This window comes from Paramormyrops kingsleyae, chromosome 6 (genome assembly GCF_048594095.1).
Source record: "Paramormyrops kingsleyae isolate MSU_618 chromosome 6, PKINGS_0.4, whole genome shotgun sequence".
Lineage (NCBI taxonomy): Eukaryota > Metazoa > Chordata > Actinopteri > Osteoglossiformes > Mormyridae > Paramormyrops > Paramormyrops kingsleyae.
Window position 1 is genome coordinate 3,967,900 of NC_132802.1, and position 21,787 is coordinate 3,989,686.

The following is a 21,787-nucleotide window of genomic DNA, read 5'->3' on the forward strand; positions in this document are numbered from 1 at the left end:
TGGGAATTAATGGCGGAGAAGCCTGGTCATTCCTTAATCCACAAAAGAAATTTGTTGAGCTGCAGAGACCCCAGATTTTTCTCTTCTCCCCCTGTCAAATTTAATTACTCCCCCTGTCCTGTTCCTTTTTTTACACACCTCTAGCGGGCGTCTCTTTACCGGCGGTGCCTGCAAGGCCACCGCGGGTCTTTATGGGCGGAGCTAAAGTCTATTGGATGCCTTCCCAAAGCCGAAAAGGAGTCGCGGCCTTGACAGCCTTCGTGCCGTTATCTCGCCGCCGGCGGCGGCTCTCAGGAGCGTCGGAGTCAGGCAGCGGTGTGCGTAAGAGTGAGAGCGCCTCATCTGCTCCTCAGTGCTCAGTATGGGCCTCTCTCAGCCCCCCTATAATGCTGGAGACACAGCTACCATGCGTTCCAGTATATGGTCCTCACCCCTTCCCATAAATTACATGGAGTGCTGCAAGGGATTGTGGGTAACAGCAGGTGTCACCACGGGAAGGCTAAATGACCGTAGCTTTTAGTAGGATGTTCCATCTTCTAGAGTAAGGGTCATTTGTGAAGTCCAGTCCCACACTGAGATCACTGGGCTCCTGTTTATTATTATTTCTGCTGCTGTTGTTGCTGTTTTTTATTTGCTTAGTCACCTTAATCTTTAGGGGACTTGATTTTATCTTTTTATACATACTTTGTAAGGATAATTAAGGTCCTAATATAATTATGATTTTGCTGTTAGCCCACATTTTTTTCATGAAAGTGATCCGCAGTTTCAGTCGTATAAATAGTCAAATGCCTGACTGGAGATATTTGAGGTATATGCTTCACTCAGAGCCTGTCGGAACCCCGGAAACCCCAGCGGCACAGGGCCGGCAGTTTAAACGACTGACCCATTCCACAGCCTCCTCCATACTGTCTGTCTGCTTCCCCGAGCCATATCTGTATCACGGCTCCCTGCTTCGCCGCCTCCCTTTCTGTGTCCAATGCCCCCCCTCCACAAGCTGGCTCTGAGTGGCAAGGTGACATTGTGTGTCATATCAGCATTCTGGGCCTACCCCTCCCCCCTGCTCCCCCTCCCTTCTCAGGAGAGTAATTATTTCTTTCGAAGCGAGAGGTTCAATTTGCCGTAAAGGAATAAGAGCTGCAGGTACAGTGAGGGAAGGTGTGTGTGTGTGTGTGGGGGGGGGGGGGTTACTACATTGTGGGGACCAAATGTCCCCACAATGTAGGAAGACCTCTTACTTTTTAGCTTGTGGGTCCATTTTTCAGGTCCCTTTCAACCTCAATTTAATAAAATCTGTAAAAATTTGAAATGTCAAATCTGAAGCAGGGGGGAGGGGAGTGATAGTGATGGGGAGGCACGGGGAGGGACGACCATCAGACTGAAACGCCGTCCCGTCCTGTCACTGGCCTCCACGGGGGGCCTGAGTTGCAGGGACATGCTTGTACCCACTGATGTCAGAAAGGATGTTTTTGGGCAAAAGGATCTTCTGCTGACTGCAGTATTAATTCTGGACAGAGGAGCGGCGCTCTGCGTGGTGAAGGCGAGCCCGCAATCTCCCTGCCAGTGTCACTGCACTGACGCTGTGATGAGGGTTCACCTGCAGTACAGTGGACATGTCTCACCTCCATGCAGACCTTCCTCATCACTGTGTGGGTTATCCTGCACCTTTGTCTGACTTGAGCCCTTTATTCAGCAGCGCACATCTCACCCCTGCCTTTATCTGCTGAGGTGACAATAAAGAGTCTTCAATCTTGAATCTATTTCACTGTAGATATTTAATTTAGCTCCTTTCCTGCATCCCACCTGGGAAAGCACAGCCACAGCAATAATCTATATCCTTAACCGCTACACCCTACGGAGGTTTTAATTTGAGAAACACGAGGCATTTGGAGTCACGCCAAGGAATGTCACCTCTGGCCGTGGCCAGTCCTGGCTGTCACCGTTACAGGTGACAGTGTCTCGGACTGCCTCGATGCTGTGGACCAGATGCTGGGCCAGACACTGGAGGAGATCCCTTTGTGCTGGCAGGAGCTGGGCCATCGAGCGGCCTGCTCTCCACTGGCTTCCAGGCAGCACACTGGACGCCTGCCACCCATCTCATCATGCGTGACCCACAAAGACAAAGGAGGGCAGGCCTGCTGGTCCCAGAAAAAAGAGCTTCTTTGCCAGGCAACTCTGGGTCCCATATCTCTGTACACAGTTCGTGTTTATGATGAGATGGAGGGACAGAGATGATGGAGGGACAGAGATATCTTCACTCTGTGTGTTTGCCCTCCCCCAGATTCCCCCCTCACAGCAGGGCTAAAGGAGCTTCTCTAGATGACCAGAATGTGCTTTTCTAAAAAGGTGTGCATATCAGACAAGTTATTTAACGGGGGGAGGGCATGCGGTGGGGAAGGGGTGCGTTACTAACCCAGAGCGCGTTCGCCGGCCTCCAGGCCGTCTGTAACACACACTTTTAAAGGAGACCTCCTCTTTAATCTGCTAGGCGGTGACTCTGAGGCTAATGTGTTACCCAGGATGCAGCGGGAGTCTCGCATCTCACATCTGTTCACTCCCCATGCTGTCATGGAGATATTTCCGTAGGTAGAGATCCTGAACATATTTTTATAAACTGGTCCATCAATAACAGGGTAACTGGGGAAGGCAGGGGAGATCTTCTATAAAAGGCACCCCAGGTGCATGCTGGGTAGAAATGGATATGTGCGTTCCTTTTTCAGATAACGACGACGTGCATGTTTCTGTCACAGGCAGCGCCCGTTCGCATCACCTGCGCATAAGTCAGTCCTGCCACGGCCGCCGCAGAAAGGCCGCTGTGTCTGATGCGGCTGTCTTGTGACAGGAGTGATGCGGGGGTGAGTCGCACAAAACAGCCCAGGTTCACTCCGGAGAGGTTACCCCACTCTCCATCCACAGGCCGGCTTGGCTGAGGTCACGCTAATGATCCCGTTTTAATAATTAACGCCTTTATTAACACTGAGACATCTCACACCCATGGAAGAGCGAAGACAGCGCCATCCAGAGGGGGCCCAAAACAGATATTCTGAGGAACTACTCTTGTCTAAAATGAACAATTATCCCCATTTTTAAATGGAGAAAAAAAAGAAAAACACAAAAGTCACCGTAATGAATGCCCACATTGGGAGACTTATAAATGTATTCAACCTAATTAAGGAATAATAATTGAGAGAAAACAATGGTTTAAAAATGCTTGACTCGCGTTTGTCAGATAATTGGCTTGTTAAAACTATCATTAGGTGAAAAGGCAATGCTGTAGGAGCGGGTCGATGCTTAACGTTCAGGGAGCATCGATCTGCCTGGGCCCGGCTCAGTCCAGGCCAGACGGAGAGTGAGGGAATCGGGGCCTGTAGAACCTGTGGACTCGGACTTTGTCCCCCAGTCTCCCAGACCTGCCCGGATTCCAGCAGGTGATTAACTTCTGGATGAAGAAGGGGCTCTTTTATCATAGAATGGAAAACCAGTTTGGAGGAGGAGCAGAAGAAAGGCTTCGATTGTATTGGATCCAGCCCTTCTGCACGGTCAAATTTCCGGGAGTCCCTTGTTTTACAGTCCTGGGGTTTGATTATGAAATATTTATGGGACCCTAAATAACTCAGAGAGATGTCTGAGTCACACGAGGCTTGGCAGGATGTGGGCGGGGTTCTAGGGGCAGCCAATCAGAGACTCCCTTCATGTGATGCTTTGTGTCTGTTGTCCGCAGTCAGTCTGTGACCCCATTCTGCCCCATTTTAAATTCAGTTCACCACCAAAGTGAACAAAACATACATCTGAGATAAAACAATAATCTTGTTTGTGTCTTTTTTGGGAAACGCGTTTCATTCCTGAGGTTCTATGACGTACTGTACAGCTTTAAAGTCAGGGTTGAATTGACTTTGCAGTGTGTATGTGCGCGTGCTTTTCTTGCACTGGAAAAACAAGCAGTATTTGCCCATGAGAGCAGAATAAAATGTTTGCCTTGAACCTCTTTCAGCTCCCCTTTGCTCTCTGATGAGCTGGCAGACTTTCTCAAAACCTGACGAGCTCATTTCAAGTAGACTGACCTTTTATTTTTGAAACAATCCTCCCACTTCCCACGTATCTTGCAATAAATGTTTAAAATACCCAGAGTTAAATGCTAACTGGAAGACTTTTCGGAATTCTTGGGGTTTGACGTCCAAGTCGCTTAGATGGTCCAACAGCCATCGGGATGACACCAGAACACCAAGGCAAGCCAGAAACCCGATTAGACCCCCCCCCCCCCCCCCCCCCAGGCCGCTCCCGCCATTCTGGAAGGTTAGCACATTGTAGAATAAAAGAGAAGCTGCTTTTAGTTTGCATTTTTCTGTCCATTTCAGAGGCCTGTTTGTGGCCAGGAGGGGGTCCTTTCCCAGCATCTGCGGCTGTGTTTTCTCTGGATGGGACGTGTACCGGGCTTCAGCAGGGGGTGGGGTGGGGCGGGGGGTGTAGTCAGGTGCCCCACTGCCAGGTAAACACTGCTCTCTGCGTGACTCTGTCCTCTGTAAAAACTGCCCGGCCTGTCGCCAGCCCCCCCACTGGCCCTCCCATTCCCGGCACCGTGGCTCAGGGTTTTGTGTCCCCAGCTGAAGGGTGACTTGTCCTCCGACCCCCGTGCCACGTGTGACATCAGCGGCAGCTTACGACTGCCGCTCCTCTGTCCACTGCGCGCGCTGATCCCCCCCCAAACAACACCGTCACCATCAGGCCCCGAAGCACCGGCGGCTGCCTGACTCTTCGGCAGGTCGAGGTGGCCGCAGTTGGCGGGTTGTTTGTTCCTTGGGACTTTCCCCACCGTGGACTAGTAACCGGTCCTCTGGAGGTGACGGCTTCCCGGGAGTGAGGTCTACGAGTCCGTGGCGAGAGGCGTGTTTCTGTGTGACAGGGAGATCTGCTGTGTCCCGGTATATGAAGTCAGACGTGGAGCAGGTTCTGGGGCTTCTGTCCTGCCACCGCTGTGTGCCCCTGTGGTTCCTCTGGGCGATCTGGCTTCCACCCACAACTGGCATCTTGAAATAGCCCACAGTGTGTGAGTGTGTGTTTGTGCGAGCCCTGTGGTGCGCTGGCGTGCCTCCATCACGGCTTCAGGCTCCCCTGCACTGCCTAAGATGGATTGGAGGATGAATGGATGAATGGAGATTCTATTTGAGGCTGCCTGAATCATGAGCTTTTTCAGCTTTGGACCTTAGTTTCCCAAAATCCACCTTGTAGGGGTAGCTGGTAAGTAACTGGTTCAGGCTGCAGGTGGAGACCCTGCTCTTGGACCCTTGAGGGGCTAGTTAACCTGACTTGCCCCAGAGAAACGTCCTGCTGTATGAATGCAAAGGCCCTTGGGCTGAAGGCATTAGCTGGGCAGCAGAAATTTGAACATGGGCAACCCCACTATAGCCTACAGCCTACAGCTACCTCTAGTAAAACAACCCCCACTGCACCCTCCAAACCAAACCACCTTCATCGATCCCCGTGTCCATGTGGAGCGGGGCGTGGTCAGGGACCCGGAAAATCGGAACCAGAGACACTGGGCTTAAAGCCACGAATAACTATCCGACCGACAGGCAAACAAATGGTACACCATATAAATACGGAGATAAATAATCACAGCGAGCCCTATTTGGAGAGAGGAATGGCAGAGCTCTCTCCCTTTCTCTCTATACCTCCCTCCCACATACTCACACACTCACACACTCCCGATCTGCTCTGCACTGTGTTATTCAGCCAAGGTCAGTAGCTCGTGTGCAGCCTGAGGAATACAATAGCACACGGGTTGAAAAGTTCATTGTGATCCAGCTGAAGACGGAGCTGAACGGGAGCCAGTGACCCAGCAGCGAGAAGCCGTGCTCCGCCAAGCCCGGCACACACACTGACCCGGCACACACAGGCCCGGCACACACACTGGGCCGACGCACACAGGCCCGACACACACACTGACCAGACGCACACAGGCCCGACACACACACACTGGGCCGACGCACACAGGCCCGACACACACACTGACCAGACGCACACAGGCCCGACACACACACACTGGGCCGACGCACACAGGCCCGACACACACACTGGGCCGACGCACACAGGCCCGACACACACACTGACCAGACGCACACAGGCCCGACACACACACTGGGCCGGCATACACAGGCCCGACACACACACAGGCCCGGCGCTCACCGGGCTGACACACACCGGCCTGGCACATGCAGACCCAACACACACAGACCCAACGCACACCAGCCCAACACACCGGCCTGGCACACAGGCATGTTTGCATTCATATCTTTGTGGGGACTGTTCATTCATTTCTGTGGGCAAAACCCTAATCCCAACAATGACACCCCTAACCCAGCACTAACCTTAACCATGAGTAACCAAACAAAAAAAAAGACTTTTGGCATTTTTAGTTTTTTGACTGCATTCACAAAAAAAATGTGTCTTCTTATGGGGACCAAAAAAACATCCCAAGTTCAAAACAGGTTTTTATTATATTGTGGGCCACAATGTTTTTTCTATATATTTATATATGTGTGTGTGTATATATATATATAACCTTCACACACCACAACACCACAGTGTACAGGAAGAACCACACGGTCCCACAGACTCCACCCACTGACCGAAAGCCCTTCAGCCAATCAGGTGCAGTTCTCCGGGATAAACTTTCCAAGTCTTTCAGAGTCACACACTCGTCTGGAGTGCGGGGGTGCCCGGATTAACGGATCAGCTCCCAATTTCCCAGCCCGCTCCCTGGTAATCAGATCATCTTACACCTGACAAGGGGGATAAATTCCATTATGTTTTATTAGCAGTAATTATGCCCAGCTCATCCAGCACACGGTACCCCCCCCCCCCCACCTCTCTCTCCCTGCACTGCTGGGCACTTTTCATTTAATTTCTCCTTCTCATTCATGATTCCTCTCGCCAGCCACGAGTTCTCCGGTCACCCTGTCCTTGTGAGTGCACCAGCAGGTGGCGCTCTGCTTAGAGGTGTCGAGCTCAGGGAGGAAACTCCGCCCGAGTTCGAGCTGGTGCATAGGTGTGACGGGGGGGGGGATGCTCTCTGCATGCCAGGCCGATGGCTGTTTGAATCAGGGCAGCAGGCTTTCTGGTTTTGGTGCGCGATGGGGTTCGTGCCGCTGGGGGCTGGTTCGTGTGGGAGCGCTGAGACCTGGCCAGCCCCACCGCGGATCCCTGCACTGATTTCCCAGCCCCGGCTGACATGCAGGAGGTAGCTGGGGCTGTTCCTGGCTCTGGGGGGTGGGCGGTCACATGGGCGGGGTGAGAGGCTGACGGCTGCGGCTGGCGCCTTGGTTCCCTCTGCTCTGTTTATTAACACGTTCTGTGTAATTATGTAATGATTCTTAATCACCCTCCCACTGTGGCTGCATTCTCTAACAGCCCACAGTTTTGCTGTGAACGCAGAGTGATCACAGCCCCCTCCCCATTTACACCTTTCTCTCTCTCTCTCTCTCTCTCTCTCCCTGTCTCTCCCCCCCCAACACATACACGCCTCAGAGCCCCGTCGGGCTTCCCCGGTAACTCCTTTTTAGTGTTGCTCCTGTCCACGTTTCGCCTAGATCTGTGTCTCTAACACAACCCCCCCTCCCCCCAGTAAACCAAACACATCATGTATAAACTGCTACCCCCCGGTTTTTTCTGGGAGGTTCTGCTGTTCCTGAGCCCCATGTCTGGACCACGCCGCTCTGCTCTATTCCCCTTCATATATATTCTGTTGCCAGTTTTTGCAAAGCCGGAACAGACCTCGCCTTTGGTGCCCGACAATACCCACCCCCCAGCCCGTGTGGATCAATACAGACAGCGAAATGAGACGCTCTGACCATGGAAAATGTGCACAGTCTCTCCATCTGCTCTACAGGAAAACACGTTTCCCCCTTCAAACTAAACCCACTGCCAGCATATTATTTGAGATATAAAGCTGCACGTGGACAGAAATTAAAGTGAAAAATCCACAATGAACTTCAAGAAATAGAACTTTAGTATTTTTCCTTCAATGAAGACTTTTTCTTCAATACTTCTTCTATCAGTGTCTGCTCATATTCCTTATTTGCAATCAAGTGTTGCTTGACTGTCGCTTTCATCCAAGGCCATGTAAAATTTGGCACAGCTATACAGCTGAGGATTTTATTGATGCAGCACATCATTCCCTCCCCTGTGAGCTGAACCAGCAGCCTTGCAGATTCGGGGCCCAGTCACACTCTGTTTGTTTGGGAATCTAGTACCGTTCGTTTGTTTGTTGTTGTCATTTGTTTTGTTTTATCTTTGGCTTTTTATGTAATGTGACCCCCCCTGAACAGCTGCCTCTGGCCCCGCCCCTCTGGTGAGAGGGGGCCAATCCCATAAAAGGGGGCAGGGAAACAGGTGCTGGGAGTCTCACATTGACTCCGACGGGTCACCTGGCCAGACTGCACCCCCTGACTGCGGCCGCTTGACAGGCACTCGGCGACAGATCGGGGCTGTCACCGGGTCCCCACGGATACGCCATCCTCATGTCCCTTTTGCTTCAGTGGCTCATCTACCTCCACCGCCCCCCCCCCCCCAACAGTAATGAGCCGAAAAGGTCAGGGACACCGGCTCGGGGGAGAGGAGGGGGGTCTGCCAGTGTCACTTCTGATACACTTGCAGAAGTCCCAGCATCCTGCAGGCGAATGCTCGGATCACCGCCGTTATCAGAGCACAAGCAAGGCCAGACTCACACATGCCGCAGGATAGACATCATTTCCTGTTACGCGTGATGCTGAATGACAGCAGGAGCCTGTCGATGTGACAGGGTTCGGTGCCGGTTCTGCTCTGCTGCGCGCTTTCCCGTCCAGCCGGCGCCTCGGGTCGGTGCTGCTTCCTGCCTTCCCGCAGCAGGCAGGAGCTCGGCCGCTGCCAGAGGTGGACGGATATAGAAGGGGCATGTATTATTTAGGGAGGTAAACAGCTCTGAAGAGGCACGATTTGGTAGAGTGAGCTGGTGATTTGTAAAAGGGCCGCGCATCCCAGGAAGGCCGCATTATTATCCAGGGAGGGAAGAGGGGTGCTTGTCGGTGGGAGGGTCACAGCTGGTTGCCCTTCCCTCTCCAAAGCATAAGATGGTGGGCGAGTGGATGGGGGGTGTCACTGAATAATGAATGGAGGAATAAGATACACACCACGCCGCCGAAATTTGGAAATGCATTTCTAGCACAGGTCCTGTGCTGTGCAGCACGGGGCCTCCGGCGTGTGGGGGGGCAGACCAGCGTGTGGGGGGGCAGACCAGCGTGTGGGAGGGCAGGTCCCCACAAAGATATGAGTACTTGTGTGTGTGTGTGTGTGTGTATGTTCACCATTGGCCTGCAGACCATGTGATGCACCGAGACAAAATGTGCCCTCTCAGCAGCTCCAATGAGAAGAGGGAATCCCTACCCAGAATGCCCTGTTTCGCATCCCTTTGTTTCAGTGCCGGAATCTGTCGCTGTCACTCTGAAGCTTTTGAAGCGGCTGCAGGCTGTAGAGCCACCATGACAGCAGGATGGAGCTTTTGTCCTCGTTTGTTTGTTCGCCGCCGGCAGAGCACGAGCCCTCGTTTGTCTTAATGATAACGACCCCCGTCCATTGTTTGCATACAGTCGGTGGCAAGCTTCTTATTTATCTCACCGAGGCGAATATTTATTGCTTCAAATGCAGTTTACAAAAAAAAAAAATACGTAAAACTGCACTCCTCACTTAAAGGAACAGGAACAAACATTTTTAACAAATTCTCGAAGCCCTTCATTTTACCCTGTTTCCTGAAATCCTCATTTATGCCGTCAATGCCTTACATCGGCTCACGATTATCTGATGGTTTTGTGGCCATCAGGCGCCGTAACAGGATGTTCCGGCAGGTAGAGTGCATGCTGTCCTACTTTTGTCCTGTATTTTAAGGCTTTCCATAAGCATCCTTGGCCTTGCAGTGGTACCTACTTAAGGAGCACTGTCAAACTCCCTCTAGTGACAGTTTAAGGAATTACATAAAGGAAAAATGAAACACGGGCTTCTGACTTTGCTTCTGTTTTTGGGCCCTTCAGGTTAGTGGGAGTTTCTATGGGGATGTGATGGGGAGGGGGGTGTGGTGGGTGTGAGGTTAGGGGGCTGACTGGCAGCTAGAGGGGTTGGGGGGTGTTACTGTTTTGACAGATTTGGTTACAGTTGCAGTGAGATCAATTATTTGACGGAGGCATATGCGTCGAATCTGGAATAATGGCTCATGTGGCTTATAAATCACACAGCGTGTTCGGCCCATTTTGGTGGAGAGGAAACAGAACAGGCGCCCGGGAAAAAGACACTGACACGGGTGTTTAGTGCATTCCCCTGGCATTTGGTGACCCTGAGATACAGGGCGAGAGCGTGAGTCTTACAAAGCACAGTCTAACAAGCCTGTGTGTATAATTACTATGCATATTGTAGAAGGAAGCACACCAAAATGGAAGTGCTGGGATTGGCTGCAGTGAGGATACAATCATTTTTATTTTGTTTACATACAGGCAGTGATATCAAACTGAACTCCTTTTGTGGTTTATATTCAAGTTTGAGTTGTTTCTGTACTGTGGATTGTGTTTGAGTAGTGTCGGTACTGTAGTTTGTGTAGGTGGATGCAGTTTTTAATTGGAGTTTGAGTAGCCTGAGTACTGTGATTTTTATTGGAATATTAGTAGTCTGAGTAATACAGCTTTCATTGAAGTTTGAGTAGCCTGAGTACTGCAGTTTTCATTGGAGTTTGAGTAGCCTGAGTACTGCAGTTTTATTGGAGTTTGAGTAACCTGAGTACTGTGGTTTTTATTGGAGTTTGAGTAGCCCGAGTACTGCTCTCTCAGTGGGCTCCTGATTCCCCAGCATTTTTGCAGTGTTTGCTGCTCGCTTATATTTGGGTTTGCGGACAAAGCCAAGCGTTCAGGCGAATGCGCCTCAGAGATGGGCAGACAGCCCGATCGCACGGCTCAGCTCGGCCCACGCGGCCCGGCCGCCGCAACACGACTATTTCCAACAAGTCGCTGCCTGAAAATAGCAGAGCCCAGCTGGAGAGCGACGCGGGAGCGAGGCTGCTGGTGCACCTCTCCATCCGTTAGCACGTTACCCTTTTAACGCAGTTTAAAACGGTCTCTGTTACCCACATTGCTTTGCAGTGCATCATGGGTGTCCTCTGCAGTACTAGTGCTGAGGGTGGAGGTATAAATCAGGCCCTCTTTCCCCCCATATTCCTCCTCCCTCTGTCCCACAGTGCTGGAAGATAAGAGAGAGTCCCCCATATGTGTCGAGGAGCCGGGCCGGACGCCGGCACCACAGATATGCGGCAGCCGAGCAGCTTACAAACATCCCTTAATAAGCGAGCTGGTGGAGAGCCTCCGAATTAAAGTGTCACTTTTCATTTACTTCGCTTTCCGTCTTTTCTGTCTGTTTTTTTTTTTTTTTGGTTTTTACCCCATCTTGGCTGCCGCGAGAATGTCGGTTCCTGCAGCATCTCAGAGGCCCCGGCCCATGTTACCACCCTCCCCCCTCCTGTCACCCAGAATGCGTCCACCCGCTCCGGCGTGCCGGGCGACGTGGTCAGCCTGGGGCCCTCCTGCCTGGGGCCCCCTGGGGGTCCTGGCTCAGCACTCAGCTCGCACCTCAGCACAGTGACAGACACCCCTTGTATGGCACCTGTCAGCCTTTTGGGGGGGGGGGGGGGATAAGAGGAAGGCCACGGGCATCCTGTCACCCCATGGCAGCTGCGTGTGGCGCTGGCGTCACTCTCACACCGATTTCCCGTTGGTGGCGCAGGGCGGGGGGGTTTGGGAGGGGCAGATAAAGCTTGTTGGTGTTCCTGAGTGGAGTCCAATCGCCTCTGTGGCCAGGAGAGCGGCGGGAGGGCTATCAGTTATTAATCTGACTCTGTGGGCTGTAATGAAGAGATGGCTGATAGAGAAGGCAGGGGTGGGGGGGGGTCTGTGTGTGTGTGGGGTGGGGGGGGCTTGCAGAGCATGCTGGTGTCCACATGCTCACATGTGCTCAGCCATAACTGCCGGTGAGATGCGGTGAGCTGGTCGGACGGCGTCTGTGTGGGAATTCGTTCCAGGTTCCCGCTTTTGGAACGTTCCACCACATAAAAACTGCGCAGCCCAACAGATGCACTTTAATTCGCCTGGTACCTGCCCCGTGTGAGTCTCTCCCCGCTCTCCATTATCCTGCCTCTTTCCGACAGGTGGCCTCATAAATAATGCAGGACCCTCAGGCTTCTCCCGATTATTCCAGAAGGCACTGGCGCTGTGGGTTCTGCTCGGTACCGAGGGCCCTGGACAGTAGCTGCATGTGGGAGTTGTTGGGGGTATGTGGTCAAATTGGTGGGGTATGGTGATTGTAGTTGGGGGGGGGGGGGGGAGGGGGGTACATATTCCCCACTGACAGGAAAGTGAATTCATTTTGCTGCCCCTTTTTCCTAGGCTGCACCCCAACCCCCACACCACAGACCGCCCCCCCCCCCACACACACACCCCCCATATTGTGCGTTTGTGTTGGGAAGATTAAGCTGCTCTGACGAGGCTGTGTTTACAAATATGCGGACTGAGAAACAGGCAGAGCGGCTCTGAATAGGAATAGAATACAAATTGCTTTTTTATCTCTCCCTGGGCCTGGGCGAGGGAAAATGTGTTTGTGATTGGCGTTGCTCTGCTTGCGAGGGATAAAGCCTTTTTGCTCTCCATTTGCTGGCCGGTTAGCATTCATCCTTCTACCTCTTCCCTTCTTCCTCTCTCCTTCTGCCTTATTACTTCCCGCTCTCCCCTTCGCTCTTACATGCTTTCCTTTCCCGACTTGGATTTTCTTGTTGTCTTGCAGAGAAATCGACTCTCCTCTTCCTTACATTTGTGTTTATCTCTCCTGTCCCTGATGCGCGCTCCTTCGCCTCTGCCTCTGTGTTGCAGAGCTCCTCTTTGCGTCTCCCTCGCTCCCTCAGTAATCTCCTCCAGCTCCTCTCTCCTGTGGTTCCATTTATTCCGACCCCATAGCCCCACCCCCGTCGCTTTCTCTCTCTCTGTCAGAAATCCAGAGCAAAGTCTGTGACAGTTTAGTTATCGTTTCAAACACACAGACGAGCTTAAAGAGTGCCTTAAACTTGTTTCCACGATTGGCCAGCATGCCCCCCTGGCAATTTGGGAGGGGAGAGGATGGGGGGGGGGTCTTTGGCACGTGATGGCAAACAGCGAAATCCTCGATGCCTGCGGCATGACTGTGTGGTGTGTAATCAGTGCGATGACTTGGGGGGGGGGGGGGTGGCCAGGGTGAATGCAAGTGCGGGGGTGGGTTTTTTACTGACGTAATGGTTGCTACAAACAGACGGTCAGAAAGAGAGGGAGAGAGAGAGAGAGAGAGAGAGGGACAGGAAGATGGCATCAGCGTGGCACTCTGCAAACACACAGCCATCTCCTTGTGCCCTTTTTAATAGAATTACATCATCTATAAATAATGGCCCTATCTTATCATTTCAGGTAATTATTCATTATTCATGTCACCTCATCATTTTCCCAAGTTTTGGGGAGGTTGCAAGTGATGGGAGGGGGGTTAGTGCATGGGAGGGGGGGGGTGGCAGAGAGATGGGAGTCAATATGAGATGGGGGGGTGGCTGCCAGGGGAGGAGGCTGAGAGAGCAGGTGTACTGAAAGCGGAGAGGGGACACCTTGAAGCTGGGGTGCGGGACACGATGTGAAGGGCCTATCAATCAGCCGCGGGATCCGCACATGGGGGCCTGCGAGGCCGAGCACAAGAACCAGGGATCTGAGACCCGGGGGGGCGGGCCGTGTAGGTGGGGGGTTATGGCAGATTCATTGCACATTTTATGCCCCTATCAGGTATTTCGATCTTGTTTCAGAAATGAACGAAATCTGAGTGGGAATGTTCCTACTGTACTTTGTCAAATTCCCTCTTAACATTTCCAAACTGGCTCACCGGTTCAGCCATTGTCATTTTATTACAGAATTAACATTATCCTCTCCACTACACTCCAGTAAATGAGTATTAATAGTCACAGTGGGAATATGCAGAGATATTTCTTCATCTTATTTTCAGCGACATGCCCCCCCCCCCCCCCCCCCCCCCGGTTTTCCATTTTAAAAATACACACTCCCAAATTACCTCTCTGTGAGGTGCCGATTCTAGGCCTTAGGCCTGTGAGGGCTGAGATCTCATTTCTTAATTATGGTTTTTCTTATTTAATCTGAGCTGTGAATAAGAGAGGAAGGCAGCTCACCTAGAGATCCAGGTGTGAGCGACAAGCTAACCAAAAGCTAAGCTAAAGCTAAGTGCAAGCTAACTGAAAGCTAAGCTAAAGCTAACCGAAAGCTAGGCCAAAGCTAAATGAAAGCTAAGCAAGCACTAACCGAAAGCTAAGCAAAAGCTAATCGGAAGCTAACTCACATGCCTCGGATTCCCACTGCCGGGACCCATGTCTCTCCCCCTCTGGTTCACGTCCATTCTGCAATAATGAATACCTGGCCTGTCAGAGCTGACCTATCAGGAGAGTGATTTGGGCAGGGGGGGGCTAGGTATTTGCAAAGGTTTCTCTCTAATGAATTCTGCTTCGCTAAACTAGCTAATTGGTTCCAGTCCATTTTTGACAAAGTGAAGTACACCGGAAAAGGTTTCCCCGTTCTGGTGGTGAAGCAGGTTTATGCAGACCCACTGCTGACTCGTAATTAAAGAGATACCGTCAGTGAGGGGCGTGAGGAGGGTTTATAGCATTGGCCTTTCAACTATAACAAATGACTTGAAGCCCAGCATCTAAGTATAAATATGTGAGGACGACAGGTAGCCTATAGCCCACCAGTCCAGGTGTCTTGACGGTACGGCTGTTGTACCCTGTAGAGAAATACGAGAGAAGCTAAAATCACTCCCATGCCATTTTCTGCTGAATAAATTGCTAAAAATTGCAAGTCGCTTTGGATAAAAGTTTCCGCTAAAGATTGTAATGTAATGTGAAAAGGAAAACAAGCATTAATGTAAGTAACATATAAAAATGCCCGGTCTGGTCTCCTTAAGCTGATAGCTATATATCAATACCTGATGGCTTTGCTTGTGGCTTTGCTTGTGTACTCTAGACCCTTCTAGACTCAGCTTGACCAAAGGGGGGTGCTGGGTGGCGATGATGAGGTTAATGGAGTCTGAGGTGGGGGGGCGGGAGTTGTCAGGGTGGACGGCCAATCAACAGAGACCTCCGGCCAACTCTACAGCAGCGGGGTGAATGGCATTCAGTCGGTCATGACGGGGCACCCCAGGCTGACCTGCTACACCCGAACACTCTCCAGCCTTGACAGGGGAGGTGACAGCTCTCTGGGGACCACGGTTTTCCGGTGGGGGGGCACTGCTGAGAATCATGATCTGGGCCAGTCGAGGTCTCCGGTGACAAGGAGGAGAGTTTACATGCATCTGTGCCTCGATATATTGGGAACGGCAGAAAATGTAATTAAATGTGTCTTTTTTTGAGATCCCTCCCCTGTGTGTGTGAACTTTGCGTTTCTCAGTATAGCTCAAGTGATATACAGCTCGCCTAAAAGCAGACTGAGCGGTCTGACCAGCTGAGTGCGGCATTCTGGGATTGTGGTGCCAGGGAAGAACGCTCACTCAGTGTCACCCGCCATCCAAGCCGCGGAAATGCGGCTTGGCTTAGCAGTGCTGGTACGCATACGTGCTACTGCACACATGTGGGGACACACACACACACACACACACACACACACACGCAGGCGTGGCTAAGCTGGAAGCTGGGGTCCTGCCCTCCATCCCATGCTCCTGCCGCTTTGGGCTCCCCATTTCCCCGCCTCTGCTCTTCTTCTCAGTCACATGACCGACCAGCGTACACACGCACACCCACCCTCGCGCGCACTCAGCCCAGGGCCGACGGAGTCATGCGCCAAGGGCCCCCCCCTTGATGCCCCCCCCCCCCCCCCTCCGGCTCCCATTACCTCAGCCCTGCTGCCGTCTGCTCTAACCTTGGCTGCTGGGCTGAAGGAGAGAGAGAGTAATTCTAACCTTAAAAACCTGCTGATTAAAGCTACTTTTGAGGAATTCGATTCCGCTTAATGCTTCTGGCTCGTGGCCCAGCCTTTGGCATCGGCATCGACAGACACCGTGTCTTCAGTCAGGGAGATGCGCACAAGCCCCCCCCCCCACAACCACCACAAGCTGGAGCAACACCCCCCACTCTATAACCCACCCCCCTACCCCACTTCCCTCCATCTTCTGTCCGCTCTCACGTTTGCTTGCTCGTGCCGCTTCCCTCGAATCCTGTCATCACCCCGGTCTCGCTCCTTTCATATCTCGCCCCCCCCCCACCCCACTCCTATCGCGGGTTATTGATTATTTTCCCAGAATACCTCGCTCTCGGGTGCCCATTCCTTTACATTCAGGCTCCTGTCACTGCTGCTGCATGTGTCTGACGTGTGTACGCCATTTCCACGCGCTTCCTATTATAATGTGCTAATGTGACTTTTTTTTCCCTCAAAGTCAACGTCAGCATAAGCCTCATAACTGGCCCGCCCCTGACCTCCGACCCCCCCCCCCACCCCCCGCCATAACTCCCCACAGAGAGATGAGCTGTCCGCACTCTCCAACCCCTCTAATACGCTGCCTTTTGTTTGTGACACTGCAGACTTCTGGAACTTTCCCAGCGACCGTGACTGGAGCGGTTTGTTCGCCTTGGCTTGAGGTCCAACGAAGGGGTGGCACCTGGTCGTTTGGACAAGGTCGTTAACACTGTCCTGCCCCATGCCAAATTGGCAGCATACAAACAGGAATCGGGACAGAGGTGGAGGCAGTGAGCGGTTGCTATGGATTATGGGCCTTTAATGCTTTCAGATATCATACTCTCATTTGAAACTTTTACCACTGTTTGGTGAACAGATAAAACAGGGTGATGTTTCACGGTTGCGGTTCTGCCGCCGCGGCCGCCTCTGATCGCCCCCAAGTCACGCCGACGTTTCTAAATGCGTCTCTCGCATGTCCCTCCTGCTCCGGCGCCGCGGTCGGCCGCTCTCGCCTGCACGAACACGGAGCAGCCCTTCACAGAATCAGAAATGAGCCCAACTGCTGACTACCTGTCTCGACGTATTAATCTTTGTGAGAGCTGTGGCACACCAATAGATAGGAGGTACTCCATCTAATTAGATTCCAGGGGACAGTGGGCTTGCTGGCAGTCTGCAAGATAATATAGGGGACTTAATTGATGTGCTGTGGTCTGAATGCTGAAGCCTTATTGTTCTGTACAAGGCGATCACCATAAAATGTATGCGGCTCGATCACAGCAACGAGAACAAGCGCTACATACAACTACATTAACACCTGCCCTGCTAATTAATCTCCGCTGGCTGTTTGTGTGTGTGAGGGTGAAGTGTATAATACCGAAGCCGCGGAACTGCAACTGCTTAAAACCGCACCTCATTATGATTTTATATTAAATAATATGAAGGTTCCCTCATCTTGAATGACCTTGATCTTAATATTACAACCACACCTCGCGGAGCTGTGGGTTCCTTGGTACAGTGTGGTGTTCAGTATGGACTAAGGTTACTTCCTATACCTGCGTATGGATGAATGTTGAGGAGCCTGAAATATGGGCAGGATGGTGGTTTAGGTTGTTCTTGGGGCGTCCCTGCCGCTGCACCCTGAGGAAGGTGGGGGGTTAGTGTGCCCAGGGGGTCTGCCCCGCCATGTAGCGCACCTGAACGCCAGTGAGGTTCTGATTTCCTCTCTTCCCTTGGCTTCTGGCTTTTTTCTCCAAGCTAATTTGAAACATTACAACATTAATTGCTGGTACGTCCACAAGTGCCCCTGGCCTCAATTTGTTTCCTATCAACCTGTAACACTGTTGCGAAATTTCTTCGTTAAATGGTTTGGGGCAACTGCTCTGCAAAGGGTGCTATAAAGAAATTAATTAAATTGAAAGTACTTAGCATGATTTGCTTCACTGAACGTTTTCAGCTGTATAAATGAGTAAAAAGTGTAAAAAAAAAAAGAAATCATCCATAGACGTGAAATTGTTGTAAACTTTAGGAATGAAATGTTACAAACTGTCAAAGCAACAACAACAACAAACAACAAATTTATTTTTGTATAGTGCATTATCACAACATTACATTGTCCCAAAGCGCTTTACAGCATCCCCACCCAAAGCCCCCAAAGCAGCCAAGTAATATCAGCAACTGCAGCAAGGTGAAAGAGGCAGGAAATGATGCGTGTTACCTACAGTGATTGGCTGGACTGACAGACAATCTCCCGCCTCCTGGGGTTAGCTGGCCAATGGCTGTGAGCGTTCTCTCATTGGCAAGTGTGGTGAGCCAGGTGATGGGTGCAGGAGAATGTTAGCCTGATTTTTCAGGCTTTGGGGTGTCCATCAGCTGGCCAGCCTTCTTCAGGGCCCGTATCCATGGACCGCCTAACCGGGGAGGGGGAGTAATTTTGGAGTGCAGTGATGAAGAATGAAAAAAATACCTATGAATGCTAATCGATAAAAAGCATATTTAATGAAACTCTCAATTATATCCACTTTTCTAAAAACAAAAGATTATATCAGGTTTTCAAGTGAACATGATTTTATGCACCCCCCCCCCCCCATTCAGATGCATTCCGTGGTTCATTCTGTACCTCCACCCCTACCCCGCTGCCTGTCAGTGTCAGAATTAGCTGGCTGTCTCCTGTGCGACATCCCATAATTCCTCATGTTCTTTTCGGAGATTTTGAATCCCTGTCTCGGTCTCCCCGGCGGTGGCACACAGGCAGGTTGATGTTTAATACATGCCAGATCTCTGTGTCGCTTAAAGCACGGTGGCTGCTATGTGCTGACGGCCCGACGACACAGCTGACCAAAGGCGTGTGGGGGGTGGGGGGGGGTGGTGGAGGAACCCAGTCCTTCGGTGAACATGATTATCCTTTAACTGTGTCACGGCGTGACCGTCAATTCTGTCACATCGGCATGCTTCCTCAGGAATGCGTCAGGTGGGGGGATGTGGCCCGAATTGCGATGAGCTTTCTGTCTGCCGCAGCATGCATGCTCGTGTTTTGTCTCCTTTAGTCTGCGTGTTTGCATTGACTGCGTGTCGTCTGCCAAAAACACAGCAAGAAACGGCCACCTGTGTACATTAGTGTTCTGCCGCAGGTGTTGACAAGGTGCGTGAGTTTGCTCCACTGCGTGGTGGCGTGTGCACATGTCTGTGCGCATGTCTGTGTGTGCCTGCAGACCCAGTGTCTTTCCCCGAAAGTGAGAGAGGCAGCAGAACGAGCCCCTGGTCTCCCATTTTCCCGCATGTGGGGGGAGGGGTTTACGCCGCAGACTAGCACTGTCTTGTCCCACTGAATAGCCAGAAAGCAGCTCCCGGCAAACAGACAAGCAATGTGATTGGCTGCTGACCTCTGATCATCACAGCCAATCGCAGGCCTTAGCACAGCCACACCTCTACGGAGAATCACAGGTTAACCTGAGGAAGACAGCTGGCACTGGTCCATGGGAGGCTCGCCGCTCTGGTCCATCCGCACCGCCCTGAAAGTCACACGGCATGTCGCCATAGCAACGGCGCCCATGCCCTATGAGCCGGACTTCCTGCGTTCTGTTAATTTTGCGGTGGGGGAGATTCGCAGTAGAACTTTGGCGATCCGCCTCCCCCCCCCCCCACTTGATATCTAAGCCTCTGACAGGGGAGGCCTCTTGATAACCGCTATCCTGTGCACGTTGCACGCTGAGACAGCAGCGAGAGCGTGCTTGGCACAGTGACGTTCTTGCACATTTTTACATGAGTGCCTTTGCAGGAGGTGCATGTCACGTCAGCGTGACGGTCAGTCTCCTGTCTGTTTACAGCGGCTGCACCGCTGAGTCGTCTGTAATGCGTGTTTGTTCTGAAATGTGTCCTTCACGGGCCGGGCTTTTTAACTGGCCTGGTTCAGACGTTGGTTGTCAGCAGGAGCCCAGCTTAGCAAAGTCCAGCCCCTGGATCTCATACACAGCTCAGTGTGTCTGTGTGCGTGTGTGTGCGTGTGTGTGTGCGTGTATGTGTGTGTGTACATATAGCCAAGCAGGATTGTGTGCCGTTTTTATTCCTGAAAGTGGGATACTCCTTCTCCCGGAAGAATTGCCTGTAGACCTGTTCTTCGATATCGCATCTAACAAATGTTTTTTTTTTCCCACCCTACAGCCAACTTGCAGAAAATCCCTGTGTATGTGGGACAGACACTTTCTCTAGCATTTAGCAGTGGTATGACATAAAATAAAAGGCCCCTTTTCCCCTGTTTTCCCTGAGCTGCACTTAATGTCTTGTGCATGAAGTATGAGGGGAGTCAAAGGTGAAACTAGGCTGGGGATGACAAACAGTACGGGGGGGGGGCTCAGCCCGTCCCTCTCTCTCAGATACCCTGGTCTTCTTTGGGCTGTGATTGGCCGAGCACAGAGGAATCTGGGTGACCCATTCTTGATAAAGGCGTTCACGGCGGGGGGGGGGTCAGGTGTACCGGTTGCAGTGAAGTAACACACCTGTACCGTCACGCTGCGAGTCTTCATCGAGGTGGGGGTGGGTCTCTGCCCATGCAGGTGTTAAATCAGCATGACCCCCCCCCCGGTGCCACTTTAAACGGCTGATGGATTATGTTTAAAGCAGCCCTTCCACCTGGAGGATCGTTAAAGTCCGTGTTTGTGGGGGGGGGCTCTAATGGCGTGCCTGGGAAGGCTTGTTAGTGCAGCAGCGAGGGCCCCTGATTGGCCGGTGTGGATGTCTAACCCCGCATCCCTTTGTCTCCACAGTGTCTCTATGGCTGCTACGTCCACTCCTCCATCATCCCCACTTTCCACCGCAGGTGCTACTGGCTGCTTCAGGTAAGACCCCCCCACTCTCCCCCCCCCCTCGCCGCCCCCCACCCTTACATAGCTGGCTTTCCAAGGCATATTCGCCTCCCGCAGTCTTCCGTGTCCACATAAACCGCGGTCACCGCCGCAGTAAAACGGAGCCCAGAACATTCCGTGGCTAATCTGCTTGCTGGCGAGTGACTGACGAGCGCCTAGGTCCGCTGATGATGTCATGCACCAGCAAAGCCTCCTGGCGGAGTCTGCTCCAAAATTCCCAGGTGTCTCTTTCAATGATGGGGGCCGTCGCTTCTCACCCCCGAACATCATGGGTGGGGGGACTGTGACTCTTTCCTCTCCGTAATTGTGTGAATCCGGAAAAACAGCCATTAACCATCACTGTTATCTGCCAGCACCAGCTTTGTTTTACGGTATGTAATACCTATTATGGTATGTTTACGTAATAGGATATATGTAATATGATATCGTTAAAATGCAAAGCCGCTTGACTTATTGCATTACCGGCCAGCCATCCGTCACCCAGGGCTACCACGGCCGTGGCTCTCCCGATTGGACAGGTGTGATGGGTGATAGGTGCTGATTGGTGGACGTGGAGGGAGGCGCGAATGAGAGGCCGTGGATGTAGCCCGTGGGCCACTTCACAGTGTCTCTGTCAGGTCCGTAATGAGACGGGAGAGACCAGGTAATGATGATCGCAACCTGTGTGTGCATCTGAGCTTCTGAGACACGACTCTCTCACTGGCTAATCGCCCCCCCCCCTCCCTACTCTTCACTGCCATTCGCCTTCTTCATCGTGCCCCGGGTTCAAAGACCCACGTCGTTAACGGAGAGCGGAATCGGAAAGGAACTAGGAAAGAAATCAATCGGATGGCAAATTGCCGTAATTGCAATTATAATTCCCATTCCCGAGAGGCGGAGCAGGCCGCCAACAGCGAGCCGACCTCACCA

At 52.0% G+C, this 21,787-nt stretch overlaps 1 protein-coding gene across 16 annotated transcripts in view; it reads left to right on the forward strand.

Moving 5' to 3' along the window:
- Positions 1-21,787, forward strand: part of camta1a (calmodulin binding transcription activator 1a) — a 296,208-nt gene that overhangs the window by 197,648 nt on the left and 76,773 nt on the right. For all 16 annotated transcript variants that reach the window (XM_072713404.1, XM_072713390.1, XM_072713391.1 and 13 more), the window contains one exon: positions 20,780-20,851. In XM_072713404.1, the coding sequence (XP_072569505.1) occupies positions 20,780-20,851 (72 nt within the window). The remainder of the gene's footprint in view (positions 1-20,779; positions 20,852-21,787) is intronic.